Source organism: Bos taurus, chromosome Y (genome assembly GCF_002263795.3).
Source record: "Bos taurus isolate L1 Dominette 01449 registration number 42190680 breed Hereford chromosome Y, ARS-UCD2.0, whole genome shotgun sequence".
NCBI lineage: Eukaryota > Metazoa > Chordata > Mammalia > Artiodactyla > Bovidae > Bos > Bos taurus.
Window position 1 is genome coordinate 54,738,017 of NC_082638.1, and position 24,955 is coordinate 54,762,971.

The window sequence follows — 24,955 nt, forward strand, 5'->3', positions numbered from 1 at the left end:
TATCTTTCACTCCTGGAAATGTGTAACTCAGGGTATAAAAGCCCCTTTTCAAAATAAAGCTGCAGACCCGTTTCACCTAAGCTGGGTCTCCCGGTGACATTGTTTCTTTCTATTTCTCTCTTTTTCTCAGGCAGATTCACTTGAGCCCAGAGGCTCTCTGAGTTCACTTTTTTTGCCAGGGCTTCTAAAACCCAATCGAGAAGGCACTTTGCATCTTCGCTCCATTCAGAGGGCGCCTGTGGCCTCTGTGAACAGAGCAAGTCCCGTGTCAGGGGCTTCATTGGCTTTCTGCGTAAACCAGGGAATATCAGCCTCTTTTTCTCTCCTTTACTTTTCTCTTGCTGGCACCGTTTTTCCTGAGGGTATCCCTGGATGGTGCTGGGGCTGGACCCTGGCACACGTTGAAAGGGCCTCAATAGCGTACATGGGCAGACGTGCATGTCTCTGGCACCGGTGGGTCGTGGAAGTCATAGGGGAGCTGTCCTTACTGTCTCCCTGGCAGGTATTCGAGTAATGTTCAGGGAGTTCCCTTATGCCAGGAGGGCATGCCTCATTTCTCCATCTGTGCAAAGTGTGGCCAAGCCACTTCAGGCCTGTGCAGCATTCATATCTGTCCAGCAATGGAAGGAGGGTCGCCAGGCCCCTTCTGCAGTTCAGCAGTGACCACCCACTGTTAGCTTTCAAGTTTGAGAAAGAACTATCTGAACGCGTGGACTAAAAAAATCGGATCTCCCATTGGTGCAACTCACTAAGGAGGAGAAGGGCTTGCCTTCACGCCATGGATAAGCTTCTCATATGAGCACTGGTATCCAGAGTGTGCCAGACAGCAACAGCGCCACGTGGAGAGATGCAGACACACAGACACCAGCCCTTGGTACACACATAGAAGGATTGCCCAAAATAGTGCTATGCCAGAAGCAGAGATAAAGAGACACAGATTAAGCTCTGTACCCTAAGGCTCTGGTGTCCCTGAACAGTGGAGATCAACTGTAGCAAACAGTGGGGTTTTTCCCTACTTCCCTAGCATCCAGACAGGAACAGGTTCTCTATCCCATGGATTAAAGTATCCAGGCACGTGGTGCCCCTGCTTATCCTTTGATACTCAGGGAGAGTTCCCAGTTATTGATGGGCCCGAGGGACACAGGAGTTTGGTGTTTGGACTGTGAAGCAGGAACCTGTGGTTGGAATTTCCAGAGCCTGGTCAATGACTGTGCCTGGGCTAGCAGCAGATGCAAAACCCACTACCTCCCTGGAGCAGAATATGCCTCGTGGGTGGGCTGCAGACCAGGAACCGTCAAAGATGCCATCTGGTCTAGGGATGTGTCCGTAAGGGTGCCACCCACCACGCTCTCAGGCTTTGCACTAATTTTTGGCCAGCAGCTCGAGAGTGGCTCACCACCTAGGGCCCCGCCTATTTGGCTGATATCCCCAGAGCCTGTCCACCATGTCCTGTGCTGTCTTCCAACCCATTCTTCAGCCTAAGGCCACCCCACACACACGAGCTCCCATCTCCCTACCATCCCCCTCACTCCCTGCCCCCAAAGAGCTAGTGGGTCCCACAGGATTACTGCAGCCTGAGCCACATTTGTGCACCACTTGTTGTGCTATTATGACCCATCCCTTCGTATCTGCCCCAGCCTGGGCTTGCGACCAGGGCCAAGAGGAGTGTGGGAGGCGGTCAGAAGAATGCAGGAGTGTCCTGGGACCCCAGACCATCTTAGTTGTAAGCCCTGGTGTTCGGGTTGCTGGGGCCTGTGGCCTGCCATCCTGATGCTTTGCGCGGCTGGGACCTTGGAGCCACTAGTTGTAATGCCAGGCAAAGAGACCACCCTCTTCAGGTTGGAGGCAGTGGACGACAGTGAGCCCCTGGTGGACGGAGATGCGGCAGGGATCGGGCGGGGGTTCCAGCTGCCTGCAGAAGACATCATGGAGGAGGTGGAGGTTGTGGCAGATGAAGAGCAGCAATAGGGGTCCTCCCAGGAGCTGAAGAGAAGATGATGGAGGAGCAGGGCCAGGAAAGGCCCAGGAGATCAACTGAGCTTCTGGGGCAAGATGCACTGCAGGAACTGGCCGCCATGAAGGTGGAACTGAGGTCTGAGCATGAGAAAAACTGCAGGGCCTACTTTCAGTTCATGCGCAAGAACCATCAGAGGAGGAAGCCTGACTTGGCTCGGAGGAGTGCCATCATCCAGGGCATCCCTTGCTTGTGGGCCATAGCTTTATCCTTTCTGCTGCCCTTGGAGTCCGCTGCTCAGGAGGAGGAGGAGGTGCAGAAAACTTTTCCCTCCTCCCTACCCTGGCAGGTGCAGTTGCAGAGCCATCCATGTTCCCCCTGCAAGGTGATCTTCTCCATTCAGGACCAACCCTACTTCTTGAGCACAGTGATCACTAAGTATAGTTACCTTGACATCGTTGGTAAAACATGGCTCCCAGGGTGAAGAGTGTGGGTATGCAAGGGTGTGAGATCCGCACCCATCTCCCCTGTCTTCTGCAGGGTATAGGGCACATCATTCCACTCCTGTCGACTGATTCTGGGGCTTCGAATGGGGAGCACCCAGCCACAGGCTGGACACCAGGAGCCTTAATTTTCTGAGCTGGTTGTCAGGCCAAAACTGCTTAGAATCGAACAGGATTGCTGAGGTGTGGTGGTTTGAGACCTGCACAGTTAACGATTGATTATGGAATTCTTGGTTGCTGGCTCACCTTACTCATTTTGCCAGCAGATCATCAGCAAAGATGTGTGGGATGATCCCCTGAAGTAGTACCCTGGGGAGGAAGGTTCTTCCATGAGCGTAAGTGACAGAAACATATGTGGAGAGGAAGTGTGGAGGTGGGCCCTGAAGGGACAGTCGTGTAGTATCTAGGACACTGTCCTTTCCCAAATGGGGATGCTCAGACTCATGCAAGCTGGCTTTGGAGCCTGAATTTGAGTCGTGCATGTGCAAGTGACCCCCTGAGACTGTGGATTTGGGGATTCGGTGTGTCCATGAGTGAAGCAAGTGTACCTCAAATCAGCTGTGGTTGCAGTGCCAAAGTCCAGGTGATACTATTAGAGGGAGGGTGAATTAAGGGTTTTGTTTTGTTTTTTTTTTTCAGAATCATTCTTCCATGGGTCCTGCCATCCCCTGGCTCCTGTTACTGTTACTCCTGTTACTCCAGGGTCCCAGTGCACCTGTGTGCTGACTTTGGGATCTTCTGTGAATTTCCACATTCACCACTCGGCATCTCACCACCACCACACATGCTGCGCTGGAAGCAGCTTCAAGCTGCCTTGGGAAAATACAGAAGAGTTCGGGGAAGGTGGACAGGGAGCTCCAAGGGCAGGACATGGTGCCTACTGTCACCATCTTCGACATTGCAGGACTCAGTTGTGTTAACCTTCTGAAACACCTGTGTACCTTGTTTGTGTTTGTGTCCCATGCTGAGCATGTGTGTGTACACATGCATGTGCTTGTGTCGGCTGTGTTTATATGTGTGTGTATGTGTGTGTGTGTGTGTGTGTGTGTGTGTGTGTGTGTGTGTGTGGCCCAGAGCAGATGCAGAGATGAAGGCTACAGGAGACAAGGTGCTGAACAACCATAAGAGGAGGCAGGAGCGTCCCCAGTCTGAAGGTGGTTTGTCACTGGATCTCTGCAGTGACCCTGTCCAGGGTGGGAACAAGAAAAGGATGGCTAGTGATAACTCCAGACCGTGGCTCCAGATATCTGCAATTAGGCCAATTACAAAACACACTCACCATTACTACTATGTTGTTGGGTGTGTTTGGACTAGGAAGAGGGGGTGCATGGTCTGAGGATTCACAAAGGGCCAATCAGGTGGGGTGGGGCTTTGAAACCCCTGCCTGTGGGGCCTTCAGTCTAGGGGGCCATGGCCGGCCTATTGAAATGGTGGACGTGGTTATGGCAAGACCCAGGATGGCGAGGAGGCTAAGGTCCTGCCGAGTTGAGCAGATACCTGAAGAAGAAGGGCATAGATTGCCTGCTGCACTGGAGACTTGTTCCACACATGTGAGAAGGAGAACTGGGAAGGTCCTGGGCCAGTGCTGCCCAGGAGCAGCCCATCAGCCAGCACACTCCCTCCCTGAGAGTGGCACAAACTGCGACACAAAACGCGAGACATGCTAAAGTAAGCTGTACCTGCAAAACCACAGGCATCCTAGGAGAGACAGGGTGTGTGTGTGGCATGCCTACAGGCACTTCTAGCCTGCCTCCCTGGCAGTGCAGAAAGGCAAGGAAAGCGAAAGGGGGTGTAAGTGTCTGACCCTCTGCCCGGATGAGCCTGTGAGGGAGGAAACGGGGAGGGAGCAAGGAAGGTGAGCTAATTGCATGTCCCAAGGGACCTCAGGAGAGTGGGATACAGGGAAGCCCCTGGGGGCAGTTAGAGGCCTGCTGCCCTCCAGGGTCCAGGGTCTAGGCAATAGCTGTCCTACCAAAGATACACCATGGTGTGTACTATAAGTCCTGACGTGAACTCCTTCTTTCCTCTGGGGTCTTGCCTCTGACTCTGGGGGCCTGAGAGGCAATAGTGTGTGTCTGCATCTGAGAGAGGATTCTGGAAGTCTTGCTGGAGCAAAAGCTCTGATTTTGTCGTAGGGGATCTGCACCCGGTGACACTCAGAAGGAAGCTGCCTTCCAGGTGACCATCTTGGATGCCCCCGGGCCTAACTGGGGACTGGCTTCTTTGGCACGTGGGCTGTGTAGGCAATCAGAGATGCATGCCTGTAGGGAGTCCTACCTGGGCCTGAGAGCAACTGAGAGTTTTGGCATTTAGCAAATCACTGTGGCTTGGGTGTTTCAAGCCCTCTTGGTGCATTTGAGATAGAAAGCTTCTTTCTTCCCAAGGGAGGCATTAGCTGTGGTCCCAGAAAGGGAAGGTTTTCCAGGGCATCATCTGTTCGGGGACTCCGTGTGCATGGGAAGTGTTAAACAGAAGGGAAGACGTGTAGCGAGACCACCTTACCTTTATGGCCTCAGGTTCCATTCTTTGTATTGGAAGAGACCCTGTATCCATGAGCATCTTCACAACATTGGCTCAGACCCAGGCCTATCACAGTCTCTTGGGGCTCTTGGAGGCTCAGGCGTCTCTTTGGCCTTTTTCTGCTATATGGACATAGCACTTGGTGGCACAGGTATATAGGTGCACATAGAAAGTTACACTGATAGGAAGAACAGAGAGCCTCACTCACAATGTTGTGGGCCATAGCGGGTGGTAAGCTAGCAAGAGGGCCACAACATTGACAAGGAATGACCTAGATAGGTGCACACCGAGAAAGCGATTCTCCAAGTCAGCTGAGCCCAGAGGTCCTTGTTTTCTGGTCCCCTGAAGGAATGCACAGGCAATGGATCAGGCCAACGTAGAGACTGGTACTGTGAAGCTGTTCAAGGTGATGGGAGAATGCAGAACACACACTCATGTCATACAGCTGTTCATGGCGAGCGCTGCAGGTCGATCCCTGTCATAAGCAAATGTCAAGATTTTGAAACCTTTGAGGATAAGTCACAGAGTTAGATGGAGAAGGCAATGGCACCCTACTCCAGTACTCTTGGCTGGGAATTCCCATGGACGCAGGAGCCTGTTAGGCTGAAGTCCTTGGGGTCGAGAAGAGTCGGACATGACTGAGCAACTTCTCTTTCAATTTTCATTTTCATGCATTGGAGAAGGAAATGGCAACCCACTCTAGTGTTCTTGCCTGGAGAATCCCAGGAACTGGGGAGCCTGGTGGGCTGCCATCTATGGGGTCACACAGAGTTGGACATGACTGAAGTGACTTACCAGCAGTAGCAGCACATAGTTAGAAGTGCAAAGTGACATGATTAATGAGCAAGTGAAAGAAAACAACGAGGACAAAGAAAGTTGGGTGCTTACCAAAATTCATGTTCCTGGAGAAGAAAGCTTGTATTTCTGCATATGTGCAAGTTTCCTCTCAGGGTTGTTACTGTGTACACACACATGTGTGCACATAGAGTTCCCTGCCAGTACATTTGTGAGTATGAGCTGTCGGAATTGATCTAGCCAGGTGATGGAAGTTGGATAGCGAAAACATGAAGGTCTTAGGGGAAGGTACATAGACTCTGGCCAGCAGAAGGACTGAAGCCAGGGAATCAATCCCCGTTATCTCACTGAGCAAACAAGTTCTAAGTGGAATCACAGTGGTGCACCCTGGATGCCTGGCAGAAAAGAGAGGCAGGGGAAAGAGCCTGGAGAGTGGGCAGAGGAAAGGCCACTACACCTGCAGTTTATGAAAAGTAGAAAATGTACCTAATGACCTGGAAGGAGAAACTGTATCTTATTTATTGAGATATCTAGCCAAGGAGAATTCCAGCCAAACAGCCAAAAGTGCTTCCTGGTTTCTTCTTGCTGCCTATAGTAAAATATGAAGGGAAATTAAATGAATAAATAAATAAATATGAGAAAGACTATTTAAAAATAAGACAGAACTTGCTGATTTGGAAATTTTCCAGTCTTTTAAGATGTCAGAAGATGCGAAAATTAATGGCTCTGAAGCAAGGTCATATACAAGGCATTGATATAAGATGGTCTAAATATAACATTTACATCACGTATAGGTCATTCTTCTTATTATTTTTTTTAAATAAAGGTTGTCTAAAGATGAGTGTGACTGTAAAATTCTTTGTTAAGCCTCAGAAAGCTGGAAGGGGATGCTTCATGGCATTATTTAGGCAGGCCAATGCCCTCCAAAGAGTTTAGGGGTGTCACTCAGAGATCATTTCAGTCAAACAATAAGATTTCTACCAAGTTTCAGGGTGTTATCCCTCAGCTATCTCAGCAGAAAACCAAGACAGAGAAGGACTTTTTATGAAAACATGTGTGATTGTGGCTTTCGGGTGGAGTGCTTTACCATGAAAACCAGTAAGATTATCAGGAGACATACCAAGATTTTAAGATAACATATTTAAGTTCAGCTTGGACTGAAAGGACCAGCAATAGTACAAAATAAGAGAGCTCTGGACTTCTACCTTTGACAAGCAGGAAGCAGGCTAGGGAGACTGTTTCACTGTAACCATATACTACCCACCTTTCCTGCAATGGAATCATGTCAGAGGGCAGAATTAAAAATTCAGAAACTGAAGCCTAGGAAGTTTCCAGGCCTTAAATGCTCATCAAAGGACTGCCAAAAAGAACCCGTGGGATTTCAGAACTGCTACTATTGACTCCCACTCCCCTCCCCTTTCTGGAACAGGAGTGTCTATAAAGGTTATCTATGCCTGACCCAGCACTGTATGTTGGCTGTGAAAGTGAGCAGAATAATTCATCTCTTTTGTTTACAGATCATCAGGTCTAGAGGAACTACACTTGTATAATTTGATCTGATGTGTTGGAGAAGACTTGAGAGTCTAGTGGACTACAAGGAGATGAAACCAGGCAATCCTAAAGTAAATCAGTCGTGCATATTCATTGGAAGGACTGATGCTGAAGCTGCAGTTCCAATACTTTGGCTACCTGATGTGAAGAACTGACCCATTGGAAAAGAGCCTAATGGGGGAAATATTGAAGGCAGGAGAAGGGGACGGCAGAGGATGAGATGGTTGGATGGCATCACCAACTCAATGGACTTGAGTTTGAGCAAGCTCCTGGAGTTAATGGTGGACAGGGAAGCCTGGCATGCTGCAGTCCATCGGGTCGCAAAGATTAGAAAACAACTGAACGACTGAACACTTGAGATATTGCACAAGTAGACCCTGATCCATATCTGAAACTGACTTAGATGACAAGGCCCTGAACTACAAGTTAATGCTATAATGGATAAATTATTTGAAAGCATTGGCAGGAAAATGCATTTTGGACATACAAGTATGTAAACAATTTTGTGGCCATGTGTGTACCACGTGGTTTTAAAGGATGTCCGCAAGTCCTTTCTTTCAAGGGTGGATGTTTATACTCCCCTTCACATGTGGGCTGGACTTAGTGGCTCACTTCTAATGTTAGAATATTGTAGAAATGAAAATGAAGTGTCTGAGACTAGGTCATAAAAGACACTGCAGCCTCCTTGCTCATCCTCTTGGATCACTCTAGAAGCCAGCTTAGTAGTATCTTGACAACACTCATGTAACCCAGTAGAGGGGCCCATGGGAAAGAACTGAGGCTTCCTCCCAACAGCCAGCAAAGAAACTGGTTTCAACAGCTATGTGAGTAAGCCATCTTGGAAGGAAATCCACCAGCCCGTGTCAAGGCTTCAGATGACGACAATCTCATGAAACCCTGAACCAGAACACTCAACTGAATTACTCCTGGATTCCTTTCAGCAGCAGTATGAGATAATATTGTTTTAAGCTGTTAGTTTGGGTAATTTGTCATGTACCAGTAGTTCATTAATGCACTGCCAACTTTGTGCCATGTCTTTATCCCGGGGCGCCTGCCCATTTAGTCCAATCTAAGCTGTTAGTTTGGGGTAATTTGTTATGCAGCAGTAGTTCATTAATGCACTGCCAACTTTGGGCCATGTATTTATCCCGGGGCACCTGCCCATTTAGTCCAATCTAAGCCAGAATCTGCTAGTTCAGTTTAGAAAACATACCTCACCCTTGATCTGACCACCCTCAGTATCAGATCAAATTCCTTATCACTTGCCTCAATATCTTATCAGCCTTGCCTAGCCTCAGCAATGATCCTCTCAGTTGAGCCAGAATCCACCCTCACCCTTATGGCCCTCTTAATAAGTTTCCATTCACTGACACCCACTCTGTTGTTGTTGTTCATTGCAGTCTCCTAGTCTCTATTTGCAATCCCATGGACCCATCCTGTTCCATAGCTATAAATCCTAGTTGTGTCCCTACTGGAGTCAGACTTAAAGCTCAATCTCTCCCGTATTATAAGACCCAGCTCTAGTACTCTTACTTTGAATAAAGTTTTTCTTACCACTTTTAGTAAGTGTTATGCATAATTTTTTAACATTTCCAAGTTCTGTTAGTAGGGATTATTCTCAAAGGAATAGTTTTGTACCTTTACTTTTTATACTGTATTCATTTGGGGAAACAAATTTTTAGAATTAAAACATTTCATGTTTTTACCATACAAACAGAAAATAGCTTTAAAATACATTTATATATACTAAAAAAAATGTAGTAATCTGAAAAGGATGTGTATATAGACATGTCAGTGTATATAAACACATACCCTCAGAGCTCCAAGGAAAACTTAATTCTCAGTAAACTATAAATTAAAACATTCAGCCTGCAAAGAGTGAAATCTTTGGAATTAACTTGCCAAAAAATTGTAGAGAATGAAATATTAGTTAAAAAATGTATACATAAAAATATTTGGGATTTAGACAAAATTTGCTATTTAAATAAAGTTAGGTCAAGCCCTAAACAATCTATTTAAAAAAAGAAAGAAAGAAAGACTCTGCATCACGTAATAACCTATATTGGAAAAGAACCTAAAAAAGAATAGATATGTATCTGTATAATTAAATCACGGTGGTATACATCTGAAACACAACATTGTAAATCAAATATATTTCCATTAAAATTTGTAAAGAAAGCCTTTAAAAGACAAGGTTATAAGGAAAAAGTCGTAAGGAAAGTAGAAGGTATATATGAATTGAAACAAAAATAGAAAACAACAAAAATAAAACTTGTTGGGATAAGAAAACAAGAGCTGCTTCTTGGAAAAACAAAATTAGAAACACTGATACAACTGTGGCAATCTAATAAGGGGAAGAGGAGGTTAATTCCAGTACTAGAAATGAGAAATGGAATGTGGTTCTGAAACTATAATGTTCAAATCTGAGTGGAACTACTTTTGTTTCAGGAAAGATCCAGTCAAGCAAAACCCTGGGGAAAGAAAGGGAAGGAAAGAAAGAGGAAGAGAGTCAGGGAAAGAAAGGAAAAAAAGGAAAGGAAGGGAGAAAGATAGAAAAGGAAATGTCTCAACAGATATTGTAAACTTTCCAATAAAACAATTCTCTTTAAAATCTAAAAACAGAAATAGAAATTCATTAAGCCATATCCTCATTGCCTTTGATGGTACTAAGAACAAGAAAACCCATTTACACATCAGTGTTTAGAATTTGTGGCAAACACAATAAGATTATGAAAAAAAATAGAAATATGCCGTTATTTGTAAAAATATGGACAGCAGAAATATTTTTGTAAAAAACATTTTATTTCTATAAATAGTAATTTTACTTAGAATGTTTTGGCAACATTAATAAAACAATAAATTTTACCTGAAAGAACAAGCAAAGTAGACAAGGAATTCACAAAGAGCAATAACAAAATAGTGATCTTGACAGATATTCAATACATTTGTAAACAAAACAAAGTGTCATTGCCTGAAAAAAATACAGAGGTATCAACAGAAAAACAGAGGAAGCTCCTGAAATAACTCAACTATTAACTATATTTTATTTGCAGGCACAGAAACTGACTCAAGCTAATTCTAAGACGCAAAGCCCTGATGTTATTATCTCTTCTCAGTTTGTGTGTGTGTGTGTGTGTGTGTGTGTGTGTGTGTGTGTAAAGTAGGAAATTTAGGCTGGAGAGGTAAGAAGAGGGTAGAGACTTAAAGTGCCTTTAAGGAGGAGGAGGAAATGGAGGGGGTTGAGGATTTCATTGTGTGATTTGAACAGCACTGGTGAAGCTCAAACAAGGGAGGTAGCAAGCCATGCAGGCCTAGGGGAAGAGCATTTCCAGAAGAACAGCAGTTGCAAAGTTTTTGGATTGGGAAGAAATGTATTTGCTTAAGGAAAAGCAAGGCCAGTGTTGTCAAAAAACAGGGCACCAGTGGGGAAAATAGTAGAGTAGAATGACAGAGAATGGAAGAGAGGAAGTAGTCAAGGACCATATCCCTGGGACCTTTTTATTTGGCAATAAATACAACTTGTACTCCTGATGAGCATACTTCAGAGCAAACAACAGTAACTGTGTTCAAAATACTAAGCAACAATAAAAACATATAAATAAAACATTTCGTATTTTTACTACAGAAATAGAATAAAGGAGATAAGAATGCAATAGTCTGTACATTTATTTATACATAGATTTCTCACATAAGATCAGAACACACACACACACACATTTTATACAACTAAAAGTGGTTTAAGCTGACACTTTGCAAAGTGCTTTGGCCCAAGAAAATTAACTGGAAAGGCCTAGTAATATATTCAAAGTGCAAACCAATCAATCAAGCATTGAATAAATAAATACAACCTACTTGTATTTGAATTTACACTCAAGAAATTATCTAAAATGGAGATAATAGGCTTACTATAGCTTAGTCATCTGTACTCCTTCCTCTTCCGTTCTGAGATGGATGCTAATACCTTGGTGATTACCACTTCCCAGGGTTTTGTGAAAGCTTAGAGCATTTAAATAAATTGTGGAAGGGGAAAAAATAGTGGGGAGAGACAAAGAGGAGGAGAAAGGAAGAGGAAATGGAGAGATTTCTCCTGGCATAGGTATACAGCCAGGATCCCAGGTTCCTTGAATGGTGCACAGAGATTGCTAGGTAACTGTGCCAGAAGTGGAGAAAGTATGGCATTCAACTCCAGGAGGAGACTCAACTCCAGGAACACACAGAGGAAGCCAAGTGTGCTGATGTTCAGGAACCAATATTTAGAGGGTACCCTGCAGGTCTGTGAAAGAGCTCTTGGAGACCGCAAGAAAAAAGGTTTCCACAAGTATAATCACAGACTAGATAGCTGGATAGAGTAGAGGAAGGATAATTATTCTATGACCTGATAATTACTGAAATAAATGAGACAATTCCTGCACATTAGACGGTGTCAAGTAAGACTGAAAATCAGTATTAGTTTGATAAAATGGGAAATTACCCACACAAAGAATTAGCTGTTAACTGCAATACATTCATATTCAAGGCAAGATAAGATACAAAACTGAAATCTTCACATGTTCAACTAGGGTAAGATACATGTAACTGGAAAAGGTAAGGAAAAGTTCTATAGAGGGTTTAATCACCCTGGACCCTTCGTATCCACTACATTTACTATTCTCAGACAACTCCATTGTAGCTTAAGGGTAAGAGAACTAAATTTAGCCCAATTCATAAACTGAACAGATTCCCTGTGTTTGATCCTTTTCAGTTAAAACTATGGGTCCAGTACAAATCAAACTGGATGTCAAGGCTTTTTTACTTGGGAATCTTAACTTGCTTTACTTTTGTACTTTTACTTTTGTGACTGAGACAGATATGGCTACTTCACTGTGACTAAAGGCTACCCAAATGGGAAAGGGGATGGAATGAATCAAAATTCCCCTTTTGATCACTCAACAGGAGGTCCACAGGAACCATGCCTCATTCTATTAACTATTTCTGCTTCCCCAGCTGCAGTCAATGATAACACAGGGCCTGCTTGATGCTTGCAGGGGCCTCTCACCAAACACAGGCATTTAAATGGTTGGCTTCCTTGAGATGTCCCTGGGCTAGGTAAAGATACTCTGAGACAGTGTTCCTTCTGCCTTGGCTCCATGCCTGGAGGGAATGCATACCTCTTCCTCCAATGGGACAAGAAGCCACAGCTCTCCACTGACTAAATCCCATGTCTGGTCCCAACTCACATCATAGCTTCTCCATCAACTTCTCCACACCAGGCTTTTGGAGCCAGGTTATCGTAGATCAGCACAACAGAGGCACTTCGGAGAGTTCAGCAGCACAAGGGAACATACAATAACAAAGCCATTCCAATCTGGCTATATAGTTAATATTGAGATAGTCAAGGCATGAAAACAGTTGAAAATTATGTTGCTAAAACACTCTACAGATTATATGTATAGCAGAGCTTTCGAACTTACAAATAACATGAAATACCAAAATAGGCTGTTACTTTTCCTTTCGCCACCTCTCTCGTTCTCTCTCTCTCACACACACACGCACACATACTTTTTAGTGCTAAGACAACTGTATGAAAAACAGGTAATATATTTTTAAATAACATCTCAATATTCAAACGAAACTATGTTTCATGTATTTAAAACAAAAACACATAAATTACACATTGGTTTCTCTGTATTTATTATTGAATCATGCTATAGTTGATTTTTTTGTTTTTAATGGAGTTTATAACTTTGAAATACTTGCTTCAGACTTACTTAAAGTAGAATTAACTGGGTTTTTTTGACCTCCTACTTTTAGATTTGGGGGGTGATGGTTCAGAATCAGATGCGTTCACAGTAATGGATGCTACTTCCACCAATCCTGGTTGAAGGGGTTCCAGTGATACCTGAATAACAACTTTTCTTTCAGGAGGTAATCCTTCTAGCTGCTTAGGCTTCTTAAACATTTGATGACACTGGGTCTTGTGCTCCCTTTTCTCTTTACAAGTTAAAAATTGTAGCCGACATTTGGAACACTGGTGAAAACGCTTTGCCCAGTGCTGTCTATAATGACATATGTATAGTGCTTCAGTTTTAAAAATTTGGAGACAAAAGGGGCAAAGTAAATTCTTAGTGTTACCATGGTATGCTCTGAAATGTGCATCCACATCTGCAAAGAATGATGATCTGTAACTGCAAACCTGGCATACATAGGGCATTTCACCAGGCTTATGATTATCTTTCATGTGCTGTAAGAGAATCTGATCTGCCTCAAAGGACAATTCACAGATTTTACAGACTGTGCAGGGCTCCTGGGAAGTGTGGACACTTTCAATGTGACACTGCAGCTGGAAGGGCGTAGGAAACTGGCGGTGGCAGTGCTGGCAGGTGGTGTGGTATTTCCAGCTGTCACATCTCAGCCTCTCAAGTTCCAAATGGTGCTTCATGTGATTCATAAACTCAACATTTTTTAGAACCTTCAAGCAGCTGTGGCATTTAAAGACTGTGTGAGTTTTCGGTTCTGGCTGCCCATCTCCTATATGCTGTCCATAGTAGAAGTCACGAAGTAACACAATCAGATTGCCTTCTGTGGGATCAGCAAACTTATTTTGACTTGATACACTTGGAAAGTCAGTTTTTGTCAATACATTTCCCCCTACAGGACTTACAGGCTTGCAATGAACATTGTCCTTTGGAAAAGCTGTTGGACAAGGTTCTCCACTCTGAACATGGCTTAATGAGTTATGAACACTGTCTGGTGTGCTTTGCTGAGTAGTCACTGTATGAAAAGTACCTGAAAGGGACAAAGCTAAAGAATGTTCTCCTATAATTCCATCACTGAGTGTAGGCCTTTTGGGACTTGTGCTATTTGTTTCAGAAGTGGAAAGTCGCTTTGATACACGAGGACTTTTATCCATATCTCCTGCAGAAACTGCTGTTTCTACTGGATGCTGCAATGAACTTGTGAAGGTAATCAAAGGAGAACATAACTCTGAAAAGCTATTAGGCACTATTTGTGGTGAAATATTTTTAGAATCCGCTTTGGACAAAGGCTCAATAATAATAGGACTATCTGTTGATCTTGATTCAGAGACAGAAAGTGGCAAGACAGTCTTTGCTTCTGATGTAGGAGTCACATGACTAACAGGCTGTAATTTCTGAGCATTATCTTTCCTGAAGTGACCATACCTATTTCTCCTTGAACAAGAACCTGGGGTAACTCTGTTCAGTACGTTTGAAATGACTGGTTTTGAATTTGAGGTCATCCCAACAAAGATCACATCATCATCCTCATGTACATGTTCCACTCCCACCAAGATGAGTTCAGCATCTTCATCACTTACTAGTTTGGTTTCTCCCTCACTTTTCTGTGGTTCTGGCTCTTGTTCTTCTTCACATGACATCCATGGTGGTTCCATATTTTAAATACTTTTTTGTTCTTGGAGGGTGTGACCACAAGTCCCAGTGCTTCCTTTAAATAAACTGCCACCTAGGTATAAATATACTACATATTAGTTAAGTACAGAAAAATGTGCTATTTGGTTATCTCCAAAACTCTATGGTAGTTATAAACACCCTTATCTTACAAATAAAGATACAGAGCATCAAAGAGACTAAATGAAAGATGAATAACCTATGACTACAAGTCTACATGACTCAAGAATAATAGCTTTGTTCCATGTTGATTTTAATCTCTTCTAAGTAAAAAAAAAAGAAAGAAAAAGAAAAAACAGAATACCACCACTGATCATTAGGAGAAATCACATGTAAAGCACGAGTATTTTTACAACTGCACTATTGTACAGTGTTTAGAAACATGGACTTTGGAGTCAAAGAAGATTAAGCTGGAATTCTAAGTTAATCACACACCAGCTGCATCTTTTTGGGCAAATTTATAACTTTTAAATGTGTTTCCGCACCTTAAAGACAAACATGCTTATTTCTTAGACTTAAGGTTAAGCTCTTTTTAAAAAGCGTCAGCTATTTAATGGCATCTTGTTTTGTAGTAAAATTGGAAAAAAAGTTATCTTAAATGCACATTACAACTGATTCACACATACTAATTTCATAAATGTTAATACAGAAAATAGGTAGCAAATTCAAATATAAAGTATCTATACACAGTTAACAAACAGCATAATTCAATGTCAAGCACTTAACACAGGCCTAGAAAATTGAGAATGAACTCTCTTGATAATCTCACCCCCAAAGCCACACTTATACATCCTAAATTTCTCCCTCTAATCCTGACTAAACTTAAATCCAACAATGCTTCATCCTTCATTCCACATTTCTCTTCCCCACATATCAGGCAAAGTCATGACAGTATTTCTCTAATACCAATATCAGACAGAGACATCAAACACACACACACACACACACACACACACACACACACACACACACAACGGATATTCTGTATGAATACAGATGCAAGAGTCCTCAACAAAATACTTGCAAACAAAACCTAACAACATATAAAAAAGATTATATACCATGATCATGTGGGATTTATGGAGGTATGCAAAGTTGGTTCATTATATGAAAGTCAATCGACATTATGCCATTTTAACACAATAAAGGACAAAAAACACATCTGCCTGCAGAAAAAGCATTTCCCTGAATCTAGCACCTTTTCATAATAGGGGTTAAAGTAAACCACTTAATAACTAAGAACAGAAGAGAACTTTCTCAAAGGGTACCTATAAACGACCCACAGCTAAATCATACTTAATAATGAAACACTGAAAGCTTTCCCTATAAGATTGGGAACAACATAAGGAAGCCTATTCCACACTTTGGTTCAATATTATACTGGCAGTTCTATAACCAGAGCAATCAGGTAAGAAAAAGGAATTGTTGTTGTTGCTTAAAACAAACAAAAAAACAGCCTTCAGAATGGAAAGGAAAAAGTCAAAGTATATTGGAGATACCATACTTTTATATATAGAAAATCCCAAAGAAACCACAGGTATTAGAATTAATAAAAAGCTTGAAGAATATAAGATAAATATTTTAAAAGTCAATCACATTTCTATACAGTAGCAACAAATGTTCTGAAAATGAAGTCAAGTAAACACTTGACTCTACATTAGCATTAAAAATAATACTTAGGATGTCAGAAAGAGAAAGACAAATATCATATGGTATCACTTACATGTGGACTATAAACTATAACACAAATGAACTTATCTGTGAAACAGAAACAGACTCACAGACATAGTGAGCAGACTATGTGATTACCAAGAGAGGAAGGGTGGGGGAGGCATAGATTGGGAGCTGGTGACTAGCAGATGCAAACTATAATGTTAATATATAGAATAGATAAAAAAAGATCCTACTGTGTAGCACAAGGAACTATATTCATAATTTGTGATAAACAGTAATGGGAAAGGATATGAAAAAAATTGTTCGTGCATGTGTGTGTGTTTACATATGAAGGAAAGGAAAGGTAAAAGGAAGGAAAGGAAAGGAAAACTCTTGGCAAGTATGTACAGAAACTGGACCTTGTGTGTTATGGATAGATTTTAAAATGGTGCAACTGCTACAGAAAACAGTCTAAAGCCTCCTCAAAAAATTAAAAATAGAACTACCACATGATTCATCAATTCCACTTCTGAATATAAATTCAAAAGAAGTTAACATGGGGTCTTGAGATATTTGCATAGCCATGCTCAAAGCAGCACTAATCACAACAACTAAGAGGTGGAAGCATCTAAACATCTATCAAATGTGATCATACATATAATGGAACATTATTAAGCCATATAAAGGAAATTCTGCCCCAAGCTACAACTTCATGATCACTTAAGACATCAAGCCAAAGGAAATAAGCCAGTCATTAAAAAAGACAAAATGTATGTTTCCACTTATACGAAATATCTAATATAGTCAAGCAATAGAAAGGAACAAAGTGGAATGATGGAGTCCAGGGTCCATGGAAACAGGGAAGAAAAGAGGAGTTGTTGTTTAATGGGACAGGTGATGGGTACAGAGTTTCAATTTTGCAAGATGAAAAGGTGTAGAGATCTATTTCATAGCAATGTGATAAGGAATTCCATGATATTTCAGAGGTTAGGACTCCAAACTTTCCTATCAGGGGCCTGGGTATGATTCTCAACCAGGAAACTGTCATTTAAGCTGCATAGAACAGCTAAAAAAATGACAGCAACAAAAACAAAACAACACTGTGACTCTGTGTGTGTGTGTGTGTGTGTGTGTGTGTACTTGTGTGAGTTGCTCAGTCGTGTATGACTCATTGTGTCCCCATGGACTGTAGCCCACCAGGCTCCTTTGTCGATGGGATTCTCCAGGCAAGAATACTGGAGTGGGCTGCCATTTCTTTCTCCAAAAAGGCTGATGAAATTGTGTGAAATACTTAGCACGTAAAAATGGTTAAACTGGTAAAAATTTAAGTTAGATGTTTGGTTTTTTTACAACAATTAAAAAAAAGAATCTAACAACCAGGAAAATAATTTGAATGGACTTTTCACCAAATATGATATGCAAATGGCCAACAATCACAAAAAATACTGCTTAACATGATTGAAAGTGAAAGAAAGTGAAGTCACTCAGTCATGTCCGACTCTTTGCGACCCCATGGATGGTAGCCTATAACGCTCCTCCATCCATGGGATTTTCCAGGCAAGAATGCTGGAGTGGATTGTCATTTCCTTCTCCAGAGGATCTTCCCAACCCAGGAATCGAACCCAGGTCTCCTGCATTGCAGGCAGACATCTTACCTTCTGAGCCACCAAGGAAGCCCGTAACAAAATGTAAATCAGTCTCAGTGAGATACTACTTCACACCTATTAGGTTGCTGCTGCTGCTAAGTCGCTTCAGTCCTGTCTGACTCTGTGCGACCCCATAGACGGCAGCCCACCAGGCTCCCCTGTCCCTGGGATTCTCCAGGTAAGAACACTTGAGTGGGTTGTCATTTCCTTCTCCGATGCATGAAAGTGAAAAGTGAAAGTGAAGTCGCTCAGCCGTGTCTGACTCTTAGTGACCCCATGGACTGTAGCCCACCAGGCTACTCCATCCATGGGATTTTCCAGGCAAGAGTACTGGAGTGGGGTGCCATTGCCTTCTCCTACCATTAGGTTGGCTGTAATAAAAAAGAGGAATAATAACAAGTGCTGCAGAGGATGTGGAGAAAAGGAATCTTCATATATTGTTGATGTAATTGCTGTAAAATAGTACAATCACTTTGGAAAAGTGGTTTGTCAGTACCTCAAAAATTAATATAGAGTAGCCATATGATCCAGAAATTTCACTCTTTTGTATATATCCATAAAAAATGAAAATGTTGAGTCCATGCAAAAACAGTGTTCACAGCAACATTATTCACAATAGCCACAAAGAATACACCATCCAAATATTATCTATTAGTTGATGAATGGATAAATAAATGGTGGTATATGCTCACAATGGACTACAGGTAAGCCACATACCATATTGATATACCATATTCAGCCATAAAAAAAAATGTGCTGCTATACAGCCAAGATATGGATGAATCTTGAAAATACACAAACTAGGGGACTTTCCTGGAGATACAGTGTTTAAGACTCTGCACAGGTTCCATCCCTGGGCTAGGAACTAAGATCCCACATGCCACATAGCTAGATAAATAAATATTTGAAAAGAAAACATGGCATCTGAATAAAGCCAGACACAAAGGTCACACATTGTATCTGGAAGAACTGTACATAGAAGAGAAGCAGGAAAGACAAGCATTCTATAATCCAAATGAAACATTTTTTTTTTCAGGGAGGAGGAAATGAACTGCTCTAATAAAGGCTGCCAATAAATTAAATAAAATAACAACCTCAGGCTCTACTACAAAGCCACAATCATCAAGACAATATGGTACTGGCACAGAGACAGAAATATAGATCAATGGAAAAAAAACCAGAAAGCCCAGAGGTAAACCCACACACCTATGGACACCTTATCTTTGACAAAGGAGGCAAGAATATACAATGGAGAAAAGACGATCTCTTTAACAAGTGGTGCTGGAAAACTTGTCAATCACTTGTAAAAGAATGAAAGCAGAACACTTTTTGGAGAAGGCAATGGCACCTGACTCCAGTACTCTTGCCTGGAAAATACCATGGACAGAGGAGCCTGGAAGGCTGCAGTTCATGGGGTCGCTAAGGGTCAGCCATGACTGAGTGATTTCACTTTCACTTTTCACTTTCATGCACTGGAGAAGAAAATGGCAACCAACTCCAGTGTTCTTGCCTGGAGAATCCCAGGGCCTGTGGAGCTTGGTGGGCTGCCGTCTATGGGGTTGCACAGAGTCGGACACGACTGAAGTGACTTAGCAGCAGTAGCAGAACACTTTTTAACACCATACACAAAAATAAACTCAAAATGGATTAAAGATCTAAACATAAGACCAGAAATGATAAAACTCCTAGAGGAGAACATAGGCAAAACACTCTCCGACATACATCATAGCAGGATCCTCTATGACCCACCTCCCAGAGTATTGGAAATAACAGCAAAAATAAACAAATGGGACCTAATTAAACGTAAAAGCTTCTGCACCACAAAGGAACTATTAGGAAGGTGAAAAGACAGGCTTCAGAATGGGAGAAAATAATAGCAAATGTAGCAACTGAAAAACAGCTAATCTCAAAAATATACAAGCAACTCCTGCAGCTCAATTCCAGAAAAATAAATAACCCAATCAAAAAATGGGCCAAAGAACTAAATATACATTTCTCCAAAGAAGACATACAGATGGCTAACAAACACATGAAAAAATGCTCAACAATCACTCATTATCAGACAAATGCAAATCAAAATCCACAATGAGGTACCATGTTACGCCAGTCAGAATGACTGCAATTCAAAAGTCTACAAGCAATACATGCTGGAGAGGGTGTGGAGAAAAGGGAACCCTCCTACACTATTGATGGGAATGCAAATTAATACAGCCACTATGGAGAACAGTGTGGAGATTCCTTAAAAAAAATAAGAAAAAAAAAAAAAAAACCTGGAAATAGAACTGCCATACAACCCAGTGATCCCACTGCTGGGCACACACACTGAGGAAACCAGAATTGAAAGAGACATGTGTATCCCAATGTTCATCAAAGCACTGTTTATAATAGCCAGGACATGGAAGCAACCTAGATGACCATCAGCAGATGAATGGATCAGAAAGCTATGGTATGTATAAACAATGGAGTATTACTCAGCCATTTAAAAGAATATATTTGAATCAGTTCTAATGAGGTGAATTAAACTGGAGCCTATTATAAAGACTGAAGTAAGCCAAAAAGAAAAACACCAATACAGTATACTAACACATATATATGGAATTTAGAATGATGGTAACAACAACACTGTATGCAAGACAGCAAAAGAGACACAGATGTATAGAGTAGTGTTTTGGATTCTGTGGGAGAGGGAGGGGAGAATGATTTGGGAGAATGGCATTAAAGCATGTATAATATCATATTCGAAATGAATCGCCAGTCCAGGTTGAATGCAGGATACAGGAGGCTTGGGGCTGCTGCACTGGGATGACCCAGAGGAATGGTATGGGGTGGGAGGTGGGAGGAGGGTTCAGGATGGGGAATACGTGTACACCCATGATGGGTTCATGTTGATATGGCAAAACCAATACAATATTGTAAATTTAAAATAATAATAATAATAATAAAATTTTTTAAAAATAAAAAAAAAATAAAAATTGACCACTGAGTTAAACATTTGGAATTCACTGGTGACCTTGACAAGAGTGGATTTAAAGGAAAATGAGAGAAATGGAGATAAAAAATTCTACAAACAACTCTGCAGAAGTCCATAATAAAAAACATAAAATAAAAACAAGCAGAAGCAGGATGTGTCACAAAAGACAAATTTTTAACGAGAGGTGACATTATAGTCAGTCTGTTTGCTGATGGGAACCGTCCAGAGAAACAGAAAACTTAATCCAGGACAAAGAAGAGACTTGCTAGAATATCACTGAATAAACAAGAATTGAGTAGAAAATGGCAACCCACACCAGTACTCTTGCCTGGAAAATCCCATGGACGGAGGAGCCTGGTAGGCCACAGTCCTGGGGTTTTCGAAGAGTCAGACAGGGCTAAGAGACTTCACTTTCACTTTTCACTCTCAGGAATTGGAGAAGGAAATGCCAACCCACTCCAGTGTTCTTGCCTGGAGAATCCCAGGGCTGGGGGACCCTGGTGGGCTGCTGTCTATGGGATTGCACAGAGTCAGACATGACTGAAGTGACTTAGCAGCAGAAGCAGCAGCACACAAGAAGTGAACACAAGCCAAATAATTTGCTCACAGTAACAAGACTGAGATCATATGCAGAAAGGCTGTCATGGTGGATTACTGGGTATGGTCGCCAGCCTTCAAGATGACCCTGTGAATCACATCTCCTGATATTCCCACCCCTATGTAGTTCTCTCTCAAACTATCACAGGGTTGACCTGTGAGACTAAGCAAATACAGAAGTGAAGATGTGTAACGTCTGAAAAAGACCGCACTTTATCCTGGGTGCAAGTTCTTTCCTGAGTCACTCATTCTGGGAAAAGACAGCAGCCTCCACACGAGCAGCCCCTTGGAGAGGCCCACAGAAGGAGGAACTGAGGCCTCATGAGTACAGCCAAGTGAGAGAACTTACATTCAATAAGCCAAGTTTTCAGAGGTTGCCAAACCAGATAAAAGCTTGACTACCACCTCAGGAGGGACCCTGAGGCTAAACTACCCAACTGGATTCTAGACCAATAGATATCAAGTGTAAGTTTTTTCAAACTATTCAATTTTGAGATAATATGTACAACACAAACAGTTCGAGGTATAATATCATTCACATCATACTTACACACAGAAGAGTTCTCCTATAAATATGGTAAAACTTAAAAAACACAAAAAAAACCAAAACACCTAAAAACAGGAGTTGCCTGGCAGTCCAGTGGTTTGATTAGGACTCAGCTCTCTCACTGCCAGGATCCTGTGTTCGATCCCTGGTTGGGGAACTAATATCCTATGAAGCCACATGTTGTGACCAAAACCAAACATGCTGTCAAGTTCAAAGCTGTACCAGCAATAGATAACTATGCAACAGAGCTGTAGGCACAAGTTGATGGGCATAAAGCTACCTATCATCTTGTTTACTGGCATGAAATGAACTCAGATGCTCCCCCACCCCCATCCAGTGGAGTTCAATTACTTAATGAAATAAAGCTCTTACAGGTGCAAAAATGAGCAAGTAATCCCATGTAAACATGTTAAATCACAACACATTTTCTCTGAATGAACCACTTTATTCATTTGGCCACGCTGCTTGGCTTGTGGGGTCCCAGTTCCCTGACCAGAAATTAAATCCAGACCACTGCAGTGAAAGCCAAGAATCCTAATCTCCAGGCCACAAGGGAATTCCCATACCTTCATTACTTTGCTTTTGTAGCTAAAACCTTAGGATATGTGCATTGCCCCATTTTAGCCTCACCAAGTGGTAGGAGTCAGCTCTACACAGCTTAAAACCCATGGTGCTCTTACTTTTTTTTTCTTTCAAGAATGCAGGAGAAAGCAAGCCAGTAGCCTCCCTGCCTGCTTTTAATGTTTCAACTCAGAGAGCTTCAGAGTGACCTGAAACCATGATTGCCCTGAAGTCACCACCCGCAATCAGGGTCAGCTAATCCCCAGGAGAACTCTCTCTCCACAGCAACATGTCAGCCCATGAATGAAAGGAGAAAAACGGAAGGCAAGAAAGACACAACTTTGTTCCTTATTGTAAAAATGTCTGTCACCTTACCTCAGGGGCACACTGAAAACCTGAGTGCCCTTCCCAGGCAAGAGAAGGTCACATCCTGGGGTTGGGCAGAGGGAAAGGTCAGGGTGAGTCACGTCTTCCTGAAACATTCTATCCCCCAGGCCCTACCTGGTCCTATCCTACAGATGCTGACCAGGTGTCTCACACTCAACCAGAGCAAGTGATTGAACTCCTCTTCCCTGAGCTTCTTCCTCCCACCTCCCTTCTCTCAGTAACAAACAAACAGACAAACAAATACCTCATCTGCCACCTTTTCAAACCAAAGGCCTGAATCTCGGGGCCCCCAGGGACAGGGGCAGCCCTGGAGTCCGAGGAGAGGCAGAGCAAACAGGAAAACGACCAAAGCGCCGCGGCAGTGGAGAGGCCACTAGATTGATTTTTTTTTTTTTTTTTTTTTTGCTGTGCCCGCCTGACTGTGTCTGGTTGCAGAACCGGGTTGGGCCCGAGTCATAAACCCGCGTGAAGATTTGTGTATGTGTGTGTGTTTAAATATATTAAGTTCCACAGGAGACCTGGGAGGGGCGGGGGGCTGGGGGCATGACAGGCCCTTTCCGCGAGCTGGCTCGTCCCACCCCTAGGACAGGAAGGCTGCTGGAGAGCTGCTCACACCCAGACTAGAGAGGGGAGAGGGCGAAAGGGGCCTGGGGCCTGTAGGCCCGGCCTCAAACTCCCTCCTGGGCCCTCAGAGGCCGTCCCGCCGAGCAAGGCCCCGCCAGATTGGGGATCTGAGAAACCTTTCCCTGGGCACTCCGGCACTGCTTTGGCCGCACCAGGCCCCAGTCCTTACCGGTCCCCGTGGGCGGCGATGCCAGAACTGCCGGCAGCTCACCTGCACCTAAACAGTCCCTGGGTTAAGTCTGAGGAGGCAGGCCCGAGGGAACAACGCCTCCTCAGGCCTGGGACTCCGCTTCAACTGCCGGCGTGTCCACTGCCAAGGACGATTGGTTGCCAGGTGTTGACGCCTGCAATCGGATTGGCCGCTAGGCCGAGTTACGCGCATGCGCGCGCGGTGGCCCCCTCTGGAGGCAACTGCTGGGGGTGTAGTCAGGCTGAACCTGAATCTGAAGTGTCTTGGGTCTGTCAAGATTGCGCAGCTCACCAAAGGGGAAAAAAGAAAAACAATAGATTGCACAGTCGCCAGGGCACAGGGCTGAGAACGACCTCCGAGTCTACCAGGGGACTTCAATGATGGTGTCTAGCACTCACAGCCCTCAGGGGTGACTTGCCCCTTGCTTAAGAAACTTGACCGTACACCTGGATCTTGAAGCCCCTTCTCTTGGAATTCCATTTTGCTCAATGCAGGGCAGCCTGCCCCCGATTTTGCACAGCTAGAGTGAGCTGAGCCGAGAAGACAACGGCAACCCACTCCAGTACTCTTGCCTGGAAAATCCCATGGACGGAGGAGCCTGGTAGGCTGCAGCGCATGCGGTCGCTACGAGTCGGGCACGACTGAGCGATTTCACTTTCACTTTTCATTTTCATGCATTGGAGAAGGGAAGGGCAACCCACTCCAGTATTCCTGCCTAGAGAATCCCAGGGACAGAGGAGCCTAGTGGGCTGCTGTCTATGGGGTCGCACAGAGTCAGACGGGACTGAAGCGACTTAGCAGCAGCCTAGTGAGCTGAGAATGAGCTTTAATTCTTTTTCTTTTTTTTTTAATTTTAGAGCCTACACTTTTTAATGGCTGAGGAAAACCGAAAAGCATATTATTTTCTGACGTGAAAATTGTGTGAAGTTCAATTTTTGGTGTCCTTAAAGTTGAAACAGGGACTTGCCAGTTCCTTTGGTTATTGTCTATGACTGAAAACTTGATCAATCGTCAAAAATCGTATTCGCAAAGCCTAAAATAGTTCTTTTT

The 24,955-nt window shown here is 43.1% G+C and overlaps 1 protein-coding gene across 1 annotated transcript in view; it reads left to right on the forward strand.

Annotated features, from left to right (window-relative positions):
* Positions 1-1,609: 1,609 nt before the first annotated feature.
* The window catches only part of LOC132344710 (testis-specific Y-encoded protein 1-like), a 59,272-nt gene continuing 35,926 nt past the window's right edge, over positions 1,610-24,955 (forward strand). The window contains exon 1 of the mRNA XM_059884354.1: positions 1,610-1,733. Within this exon, the coding sequence (XP_059740337.1) occupies positions 1,610-1,733 (124 nt within the window). The remainder of the gene's footprint in view (positions 1,734-24,955) is intronic.